The 11,870-nt window shown below is 31.3% G+C and overlaps 1 protein-coding gene and 1 long non-coding RNA gene across 2 annotated transcripts; one reads left to right on the top strand and one right to left on the bottom strand.

The window, feature by feature from the left end:
- Nucleotides 1–2,387: 2,387 nt before the first annotated feature.
- Nucleotides 2,388–3,305, bottom strand: LOC126899091 (uncharacterized). Its single transcript, XR_007702479.1, has 3 exons — nucleotides 2,979–3,305; nucleotides 2,565–2,714; nucleotides 2,388–2,496 (listed from the first exon to the last, which is right to left on the bottom strand). It is a non-coding gene; the product is annotated as an uncharacterized LOC126899091 (long non-coding RNA).
- On the top strand, nucleotides 3,283–11,820 carry LOC126899074 (transmembrane channel-like protein 7). The gene is made up of 5 exons (XM_050673612.1): nucleotides 3,283–3,664; nucleotides 7,056–7,249; nucleotides 7,419–7,562; nucleotides 7,628–7,728; nucleotides 9,300–11,820. The coding sequence occupies exons 2-5, from the start codon at nucleotides 7,087–7,089 to the stop codon at nucleotides 11,319–11,321; spliced, it is 2,430 nt and encodes an 809-aa protein (XP_050529569.1). The 5' UTR covers nucleotides 3,283–3,664; nucleotides 7,056–7,086; the 3' UTR covers nucleotides 11,322–11,820.
- Nucleotides 11,821–11,870: the final 50 nt, after the last annotated feature.

Raw genomic sequence — 11,870 nt, 5'->3', positions numbered from 1 at the left:
ATCTCTTTCAATAACATTAATTAACAACGAGTAATTTAATACGTTTAATATAAATTTTTTTTTATCAAAATACGAATATACAATAATAAAATTTAAACATTTTTAGCTTTGTTTATTGAAAAACTGAGTATTTTACTCTATAACAACCTCTAATGTGATAAGCTAAACGGCTCATTAGAATAAATTTAATATTAATTCTTTAATATAAAATCTTATTTCTGTTACTAAAATGCTTTAAGGTCTCATTAAATAACAAAACAATGATGTGTTTTTACTTTCTTGATTGTTAAAAATCAATTATAAATTTTGTAAATTAATGTATTTTTAAAGTTTCTAACTGTTGGATATTTAGATTTTTTTTTAAATTGTTATATTAGAAATTTTTTTTTTCGATTTTAAAGCTATAAATATAAGATTTTGAATTTACCCGTTAAAAAAATTAGTAAAATATTCAGTTTTGCATTTTAATAAATGATTGTCCAACCGAATTTCAAGTCAATTAGAAAAATAGCATAAATTTGACTTTTCTTCTTGAAAATTTGGCTTTTATTATTTTTTTTTATAAAATAGTTATAATATATCAATAGAAACATAAATTAAAAATGATCTTGTTAAAACCAAACGTGGTGGTTTTGAGAAACGTACAACGTTACCCACTACATGTGTTTTGCTTTAGGTTCGACAAAAATGAATGATACGCAAATATGTTCATATTGTTTCATGTAAAGAATTAGTCGACTTATAAATTTTGTTATAACTGCTAAATTTTTAGCTAATAATTGGCTATCGTTTATTCAAATTAAATTAAAAATGAAACTAACACAAAATAACTAAAATGGCCTACAAATCGCTGTTTTGCGCGATTTAAAATTTATATACTTTAAAATTGTTAAATTTTTCTCTTGTCAGATCAAAGCTTGAGTTTGGTTCTTTAGTTTGGTCCCCTAATTATGCTGTTTACATTAATTTATTAGAAAACGTCCAATACAAGTATACGAAATCTATCTGTTTTAAATTGAATATTAGTCTTTCTAGGGATTCATATTATTTACATTCTACTCAGTTAGGTATTTCATCTTGTGAACTTAGAAGAAGAGTTAGTGATCTTATGTTTTTATATGACTTACTAAATGGTTATGTAGATTGCCCAGAGTTACTTTCAATGGTTGGCTTTAGAACTAGTCAAATAAACCTTAGAGTTATTAAACTGTTTCATGTTCCTTTCTGTACCACTAATTATAGCTCAGCATCATATTTTCCTCGAGTCCTATTGTTAGCTAATAAAATTCTAAACATTGTTGATTTTTTCTATATGTCTCGTGATGTCTTCAAATTGAATATTTATAATGCATTATCTAATTGTGTATTGTAATTTGTTTATATCTAATTGTTTATTATTAATCTGATAGTATTTAGTTAAAATTGTATTTTTTCATTTAATTTATGTTAAACTAAGAAATTATTGTATTTATTCTATCGCATTATGTTAAAGGGTTTTTTTTACCCGTTTATAATTTAAAAATAAAAATAAAATAAAATATACATCGTTGTGTAATGTTTTCGTTAACTTGAAATTATAATGCTAATTAAATTTTCAGTTGTCATTATTATAATTTCAATTGATCTAGATATTTGCTTTAAAACTTAAAATATCATTAAGACTTATTTTTAAATTTGGTACCAATAACGTACACAGAAAAATATCACAGGGGTGCAAAAATTATTAATATACAGTTTAATCTATAGAAGCAACCCCCCTACCCATGAGCTATAGAGGCGCAATTATTTTCCACCCTTTTCAAAATATTGCAACCTGATTTTTTGCTAAAAGTAGTACTTTTAAAGGGATTATGAGCAAGAAAATCATAAAAAAAATTGTCCAACCTTTACCTGGAAAAAAATTTATTTGTTCGCTTATATTAATTTATTACATGACACCTCCTTTACTAGAACATTAATAAATTTACTATCAATATTATTAACTATTTGGTATAATTCTAGAATTAGACAATACAATGTACTTGCCTATCCATAAACCGGTACAAAGCCAATTGTCTCCCCTAAATGAAACTTCTGGTTTTTAGAGTTCAACTAGTAACAGTTGTCGTATTATCTATTTTATTATAAACATTTTTGCATTGATAGTAAAACATATAGTATTTATTTAATGAATGGTATTTATTGTAAAATAATATGTTAGATTTAGTTGGCTTTTTTTTTTTTTTTTAAGAAAAGAAATTCTTCTATATTATTTTAAACTCTGGAAAACGTGTTTTGCTAATTCTTACTTACTTAAAATTCGTACTCAATTTACTATTAAGTAAAATATTCGTAACATATATTTATAAGGTAAGCCAACAAAACTGTACTATATTTAATATTTTTGTCTGCTGTGCGACTATGACAAGATGAATGTATTGTACGCTGGAAGAAAGTTATTTTTAACTATCAGACCCGATGGGTGTTTTTTGTTGATGCATTCCAGCATTACACAATCTATATATTAAAAAAATTATTTCGGTTAAAAATTGATTATTTAATCACTTTTCTAGTGCTTTTTTTACATTTTATTCTGTTCGTATTTAATTCCATTCTATAATAATAGAAACAAAATCGAGTAACAAGTGAAACACTCTTTATTACTACTTGTTGCTTGACTGACACTTTGTTTGACTGACCATAAATCGTATCAACTTGAACTAATTTGTTCACAGCTATAGTTTATCAAAAAAAAAAAACTGTTAAATATTCAACCATTCGCGTTTATAGTTCATAAATTTCATTTTACACTAAAATGCGAATTAAAAAACGGTCAAAATGTTGAGCAACACAATGAAAGAAAATATTCTATACTTAAAAAATATTTTTAATTTTATGAATACTCAAAAAATATATAAAAAAATACTTAAAATGAAATTTATTTTAGGTCAGCAACTTTGTAATATTAGCACTCTTAGAGTCTTGAAATCAGTGTTTACCAATTAAAAATGTTCAATAGTACGAAATTAGTGAAATATGGTTTTGTTTTTTTGATAACAGTTAAACGTGCAACACGTTGCATGTCTGTCGGACACCTTTTTTTTAATTCTTGCAGCTTTGACTGTCTTAACCCGGTGGTGCGAATAAAACTAAACACAAATGGTCGAGTATGTGATGAAGAGCAGTGTAACGCGGCCCCGCGACAGGAGTTCTTGACACACATGTAAAGGGTTGATGCATAACGTCACAGACAGTTTTACGTAAGCGGCCGTGTCGTTGAAGACGTTATACGTGTGTAGTACCATTGTTTTACGGAGCCTGGATACTGCGACGACGGAGTGGCGGTTGGGAAGCCCGAGGGGCGTGCGACCCAAGATGGTCGCGTGGCAACGGCGCTTATCGATCGGCCGACGGACTGTACATATCGGCCGCCGCCGCTCACATGCAAGACGACGTGCACAAGGCTAACGCCTCAAACCGAGTCGCGTTGCACATGCGGCGCGCACGGCTGTCGCGGTCCGTCCGTTAATTGTTCGCATTTAATTGGCAAATACAAACGCAATTAAACTTAATGTGAACGTGATCAGTTAATCGTTGACTCGGTCGGATATTAACTAGTCAGACCAATTTCCGTTATACGAGTGGAGTATGACGTACGCCGTAGTTGAGCGACAACTGTAAACTGGTATGAACTATTAATCGTTTTTAGTTGAATTATTGATGCAGCAATGCGTTTTTTGTTGATAACGTCCAATAAAAAAACATTTTTATGCGGTAGTTTCTTTATTGTTCATAACGCGGTTGAATGATTTTCGCTAATAACTTTTTTATCTGATAACGCCCAACGGTACAACTGCGCTGACGACTAACAATATTACTACAGGGAAAACGAAACGTATTGGTGTGGGATTTTGAAAAACCTTATGGGTATTTTCTTGATCTTACTTGATCATAATTATTATTGCCATTTTATGATAACCTAAACTAAGCAGGCTATAATCAAAGGCGCAGTTGAACGTTGTGATCTGAAAAAATTTTTTTATTTTGCTGAGAACAATTTTTGTGCGGTTAAAAATGATTTAAAGTATAATAGATTATACTAAGATCAAAAATATTTAATTTGAAATATATTACATATTGTCATTCAAGTACAGTTAATCAGATTTTATATCTTTGCAATTTTTTTTTAGCAGTTTTAATTTAATTGTGTAATCTGTGAAAGAGTAATGAAAATATTTAGCTGGAAACTGGTATTTTTAGCATGTTCCTTATTTTGTTTATGGTCATCGAATAAACTATAATTAACATCTATAGATATAATGTATGTTAGAGTCTTATTTGCGTAGACGATAATAAGTCTTGTATTAGATATGCTTTATTAGAAGAGAGTAGCCCACATTGGACTAATTACAATGTTGAAGAAATTCGCACAAAATCTTTTGAACTGCTAATTATTAATATGCATTAAATTAGCGATGAAATATGTTAACGACAGTTTACCACGATAATATTTTAGCTTCGATGCGAAGGTATTAATTTTACTATGATGTGTTTTTTTAATTTCAACTACATATTCTTGATTTATTCAACAATTTTTAAAACAATGTCTAACTTTGTCGAACAGTTTCTTAATTTGATATAAAATAAACCATGAAAGTTTTGTTCTCTTTAAGAATATAAAATCGAAACTAATTTGGTAAATTTATCTTAGTTTTTTAATTACAATATATACATGTAAGTAACACGTGCATTATACACCTCGTGTGTATATAGGGAGGGCATAGAGCGACTGCTAAACTACTATACAAATTAGCCTTATTTTAGTAATTCTATCACGAAGCGGAGGACGTATTAATTTTGCTATATTTTTTTACTTGTATCCCTTTGTATTATAAACGTTAATGCGAAGCGTTAAACGGCAATTCGTTAAAAAAAAATCGTCGAAATGAAAATAATTGCGAGCGAAGCAAGCAAAACTTTTTTTTAGGAGACCACAATTTTTTTGTGAGGCCACCCGGCCTCTTAAAAATAGATCCAGCACTGACACAGACATAATGTTAATGATATCGGATTGATCTCAAGTTTCGCAGAGATCATTTTTAAATTAGTCTGAATGAAAAAAAACGATCCTTGAAAGAGTTTTAAAGTCTTGACACTTTAATACAGACGTAGTGCTAATGTCTACACATAGAAAGAATGTAAACTTTTTGAATCGTTTGTGTTAACTGCTTTTGAATATAGTAAATAATGTATTGCTTATTAAATATAAACGCTACAGTATAAAAATAATAAATTTCGTATTCAAATAAATAAAATTTAAGCAAAAATATATAAATTTATATGAAAAATTAAAGTCATAATAAAAAATTAATCAAAATAACAGTCATAAAATTTAAACTAAAAGATACAGGGCATAGGTAAAGTAAGTTTGGATGGTTTTTTAACTCCTCTATTAAAAAATTTAACATGTAATAAAATTATCCAATAAAAATTGTATGAGGCGTTATGTGTTCAAATCCCTCATTAATGAATAATCTATACAATATTATGGTCAAAATAAGGCAACATTGTAAGAAATGATCTAAAAATACGACAGTAAAACATTTTTTATACACGCGTTAATTTTATACATGAATAATGTAATTTTGATATAAAGTATCAAAAATTTGTACACAAATATGTCCTTTTTTATTAATATTTTCCCTTACATTGTACTCGATAAATACTTTCCATATATATAAATGAAAAATGAATTAAAATTTTTATACTTGTTGAAAAAAGTGAGTGAAATGTGATTAGATTTTAATCATTATTGTCGTGTATTAGTTGAAATGTGTAAGTGGTTCAAAATTTCCCTGCTATCGGTACAATAGATAAATAATCAAGTAGTTCACACTATGTAATAAAATGATTCGTTTTTCGGTAACTATTCAAAGGGTTAAATGACTAATATATGTTAGTCCTCATGTTATATAGGTTCATGTTCTGAAAATCATGTTATATAGGTAATATCTGGAATCATGTTGAGAATTGTATTTTTTATTGCATTTAACATATTTTAATTCATGCAACAAGTTAACTGTCATTAAATCGAATACGGTCAACTAAAACTACAAATATCAAATCAAATATTTTACAATAATTATTGTCTCCGAAGACAATGTGAATTTATAAGTATTACAAATAAAAATAAGAGAAATTAATTTGGTATGCTTTATACATTTTTGTTCATGTATAATATTTCATATGATTTGTTTTTATTAAACTATAAAGAATTTAATTTCTAATTAAAAGTTTATATGATTATCAAAGCATTATTAAGACATTGTTTCACATGTCCTGTAATCCCGTGTAATGGGAAAAGTGGCTAAATTAATTTCCTAGTTATGTTAATTTGTATTTATATGTTTTTAGTTGTGTGGATGTTCGTCATTTGAGTACAGTTGTATCAAATATAATACAAAATTAGATACATAAATCAATTGATGTTTGTTAATTAATTGGTAGAAAAAATTCCTGTTAATTTAAGAATATAGTTGTCACTGAATCTTTAGCAGGAGCTACAAATTAAAAGTTTTAACATTAACTAGTCTTCCTTAAACTATTTATGATATTGAGTCATATTGTGGATTTCTTATTTATCCTTAACTTGATTTTACGATCATTCTTTTATATTCTAATTTCTTACCTTAAATTTCTTCAAAAACAATTAGCAAAGTTAAAAATAAATGTATGTAGCTTTATACATATTTTTGTTTTTGGAAAAAGATATATATCTCTGGTATATTACTGTCTGAGATATTTGCATTTAAAGATTTTGAGCGAAGTAGTTCATAAAATATTATTCAGTAAGCATCTATGAAAAAATGATTATTTACAAATTGAAGATAGATAGTATTCTTAATCAACTACACTGTATATTTTTGCTACAAGGTTAAAACCTTTAAACATTTTACGTTTTTTACCCATCACGAGTAATATGTATTTTTTTTTTTTCAATTGTCTTAATTATCTCGATTTAATTAAAATTAATACTCGTAAAATGACTTAAATGTTGAATATTTTTGTATTTACAGAGACCGATAGCTTTAGGAGATTTTTGCAATCATGTCGGGTGGAAAGAAAAAAACACAATGTGTGGAAGTGTGGGAAGAAGCTGGTTCAGAGTTTTATCAAGAGAGTTACCCTGGTATGGAAGTGGACCTGGAGACTTTCCAAAAGTACCCCAACAAGCTCTCTACGCTTCTGCCTAGCAACAAAACCAGAACCGGTAAACCTTGCAGTTTAATAATTATTTAATTTTTTCAATGGCAAAAAAAGAACAACTTAAATTAAGTTAACTATGAATTTCTTCAAAAAGAAAATTCATTCTTCGCTGTGACTATATATTTTGAAAAATTACAAAGTTTCATTTTAATTATTTGCCATTTAATTTTTAGCCAGAAAAAAAATCAACAACGACCCGAACTGTTATCAAGCGATGTCACCGTTGAAACCTCCCCCTGAATTTGGCGGTACTCTTTACCCCAACACCGTTGGAGTCAACAATGATATTCAAATATCTCTGATGCCCGATTTGTCCGGTAACAGTTTCACTTCTATTCGTTATAAGAAATAACATGACCACGTGTCCATTTGAAATTTACAGAGAACTTGTCAAATGAAGAATTGATATGGGAAGAAATCATGAAGATCAAAACATTACCGATCAGTATGGCGCACAAAAAAGAACTCAAGGCAAAATTAAAAGTATGCACATCCTTGATAAAGTTAACTAGTTATAGAATTTCTTATTTTATTAAAAAATTTTTTAATAAAAACAATAATAAATATGTTTTATGAAATCAACCAAAATCTATTTTTACAAACATAAATGATTTATTCAAACTATCACAACTTTTTTTATGAATTAAAATAATAATAATGTATATATTTAGCTCATGATCGAAAATATTAGTATTTTATTAAATGAAATTATGAGAAAAGTAACGCATCATTAGTAGAAAATGATTTAACAAGTACTTTACAAGATACGGATTGACTTAATGAAATAAATACGTGTTAATAGGGAGAATGTTTTGCTTTCGACTAATTTTTTTTAGCTTCGATGCGAAGCTGAAAAGGTATTGATTTTACAATGATGTGTTTTTTTTTTTGTATGTGTCTGTTACCACTTTTTCTCAGCTCTCGCTGAACGGATTTCTTTCAACGATACGTCAAAAGATCACAAATCGTATCTAGTCGAAGACATTACCTTTGAAAATTGAAAAAATTTCCCTCGTTTCCCGTAAATGGGGGAAACCTACAAAAAGTCGCTAATTTTCAATTTTTATTACTTAAAACTGCCATAAATTTTTCAAAAATTACCAAATCAATATAATCTTTTTTTTTTGTAGATGCATGATGTCTTTACCTATCATTTGGTATATTATTTTTATAAATTTGAACCTTTGCCTGCCTACAGGGGGGTTCAAAATGACAACTTTTTCATAAAAATATAACTTGAAAGTGTTCCGGAAATACTGACATTTTTATAAATATCTTAAATTAAAGATAATTAAATGTAATTTATTATGGAAAAAAAAAATTTAGGACTTTATTTTGTTTTCATAGTGAAAATGACTACCAAATGCTATTTTTGTGTGAAAATTCTCGATTTTATATTTTACATTTTTAACTTTATAATGCTATAACTTATTGAAAAGCGTATGGATCAATACAATTGTTTTATGAGAAATAATATTTATATCCCTCTTTCATTCGACATACTTTATCTTATATAAATAAGAAAATAGCAGATCATGTAGCTTTTGGAATAATCCAACATTTTTTTTAAATTAAACGCTATCTAAAGATTTGCATCGAAGCGTTTTTTAAGATAGTGATTTCAATCACTTTCAGATATCATTATATTTGACCCAACTATGCCACGTTCCCACTGTGCTGGGTTTTTTTATTTTTATGATCATTTTCGCATAACAATACTATTAAAATAAAAAAAACGACTGATATATTACAACAAGGTAGTGTTGATTATTCATTACAGTGTAATTATCTTATCGATTTCATTTAATTTAATGAAACCAGAAATTCGGAGTAGTAATATGATATTAGCAAATAGTATGATTTTACTCTTTACTATAATACATTTATTAGGAATATATCGAATTACGAAACCGTTAAGTGCCTTTCTTCGTTAAATTATTTAATTATTTCATTCGTATTTAATCTAATAAACTTGTGAAAATTGACTACAAATTTTTATACAAAATACAACATATTTTTATAGAAATTTCCATATAACATGATGTCTGTTACAGAGCGCCGATGCGTTCAGGTTGCAAGGATTTCAACGGTTGAGGTGGCAAAAGCGTAAGATGTGCCTGTGGATGAAGACCAAGTGGAACAAGTACTGTGGGATGTTCAATATGTGGAGCTCGAGTCTGCACAAGATTGAAGGTCATTGTGGCACAGGAGTAGTTCAATTGTTCGTGTTCATTAAACTTTTGATTTTCATAAACGCCATTACCGCGGCGGTCGTGTTGGCTGCTGTAGTGGTGCCGTCCGTATATTGGTCCGAGTGGCGGACACGGCCTATTAGCAATCGAACGGTCGATCCGTGGGACGAGTGCGGGTCGAGCAATGGAAGTGCGTCCATCGAGTGTTGCAGCGCTATTTATGAGAACGCCACAAGAACAGCGGCTGTCGCTGCCGGCAAGGGCAGTGCGAGGTTGACCGCTCAATACGTTCTGGACGTAGTGCGAGGTGCCGGATGGGTAGAGAGTACGGCCGCATACTACGGCTACTATTCGGCTAGACAGCGGTTTGACGTACCGCCTCCACCGGCCGACAGGCTGTTCACGTATCGAGCGCCAATGGCGTACGTGTGCTGCACAATATTCCACCTGTTCATTACGTTAGTCCTACTTCTACGAAAATCTATCGGTGGCTTAAGGCAGCGCATGGTTGAGACCCAGTGCCGATACTATCTGTACGCTAACGCAGTGTTTTCTGGTTGGGACTTTTGCATAAATAATCAGATATCGGCCGAATTCAAGCGCAAAGCCATCGCTAACGAACTACGTTCTTATTTGGCGTCTTCGTCGTCGGCTATTCGTTACCGTCGCCGTCGCAATCGACAGGCTCTCGATGAAGACGATGAAGTAGCAAAGCGACGAATAACAGGTGCAGTTGTCAGCACGTTTACGTGGTCGGTAGCTGTCGGCTTGATCGCCGCTGCTTGCTATTCCGTTTACCTTATTTTTAACTACACCGTCAAGTCGTTGCAGAGACGCGAACAGCCGCACACGCTACTCTGGACCCTGTTGTTGGAATTCGCTACACCCGTGACCATAACGCTTTACAACGTGGTATTGCCTGTCATATTTGACGTGTTGGCGAGGTTAGAGAACAGGCCAACGGTAGACGATCAGGACACTCGGTCGTCTATGTTACGTATTCTCGCGGTGAAAGTTTCCCTATTAGCCGTATTACTGGGTTCAGTGTACAGACTGATAAACTGTGTACGAGAGAAGTCGCAATGCGCTAGCGCTCTGTGCAATTCGCCTCTGTGCTGGGAAACGTACTTCGGAACGCTCATGTACCGATTACTGATTGTGGACGTGGCCGTCAAAATCGGTATCACCGTAATAATCAGCTGTCCCCGGTCGATTTTGGTCCGGCATTTTAAGAACAACTTGTTCCAGGCCGTCTGCAAGCAAGAGCTCACCCTTGCCAAACACGTTTTGGATGTCGTTTACGTGCAAATCATTGTCTGGCTAGGCACGTTCTACGCACCGATGTTGCCAGCTTTGGGCCTGGTCTCTTTGGTCATAATGTTCTACATCAAGCGGTTCAGTTGTGTGGTCAATCACAGCCTGGCGCACAAGGTGTACGGACCGTCTCGCACCCACACGGCCGTCATGTCGGTGCTGTTGGTGTCGTTTTCGGCCTGTGCAGCTATTTGGGCCACAATCACCACACAGATAACGCCGTCCAGATCGTGCGGTCCATTCAAAGGATTGCCGTCCGTGTGGGCAGCTATCGCTGAGCTGACAGACGCCGTGCCACCAGAGGTTTATGAAGCGGTCGATGTCATAACATCGACGAACGTAATGGTGCCTATCCTTATAACTCTTCTGGGTGTCGTCTATTATCACCGTTGCATCACCGACGCAAACAAAAAAATGATTGTCGTTCTTCGCAAACAATTGGTGCTAGAAGGACACGATAAACAATTTTTGTTGAATCGGTTGAGCGCTTTTCTCAAGAAACAAGATAGGAAGGGTAGGCCTATTACTGCTTCAGACAACATCACGGAAATTGACGTGTTGATAACTTGATGTTGATAAAATGATAATATAAAATAAATATATTACATTGATTAAATATATAATTTTTTGGAAAACTCGTATTATTTTTTTAACTAACCAAACAGGCCTTTGATGGAAAAAGCTGTGATAGAAAACTAAGCCCTTTCACCAATGGGCAAAAATGTCGTCTGCCATGATAACAATTAATATTTCCATCAAATATTCAGACGTACCAATAAGGCAGAGCATTGATATCACTTACTAAGGTTGTTTAATAAATTAAATTTGTACTTATTGTAATTCATATTTCACCATTCTCAAACTTTGGCTCATTTATATTTATCATTATTAATACTATTTTGTTAATACATATATTATCTATATTTTTAATATTTTAATTTATTATATTGTTTAAGAGCTTTCATTATAATTATTTGTAACAAGTACCTTAAAAGTCTATGAGCTTATAGGTGGATATTTTTATGTTATAAAATTTAAATTATTTGTTGGACGTTTATCGATTTTCTATTGTAAATAAAAAATGCATGACCAAATGAAGTTATTTGTTTGTGATTATTA

This window comes from Daktulosphaira vitifoliae, unplaced genomic scaffold (assembly GCF_025091365.1).
Source record: "Daktulosphaira vitifoliae isolate Bord-2020 unplaced genomic scaffold, ASM2509136v1 Scaffold_2, whole genome shotgun sequence".
Classification (NCBI taxonomy): Eukaryota; Metazoa; Arthropoda; class Insecta; order Hemiptera; family Phylloxeridae; genus Daktulosphaira; species Daktulosphaira vitifoliae.
Note: the sequence above shows the minus strand (reverse complement) of the source record. Positions and strands in the feature narration are given on the sequence as shown.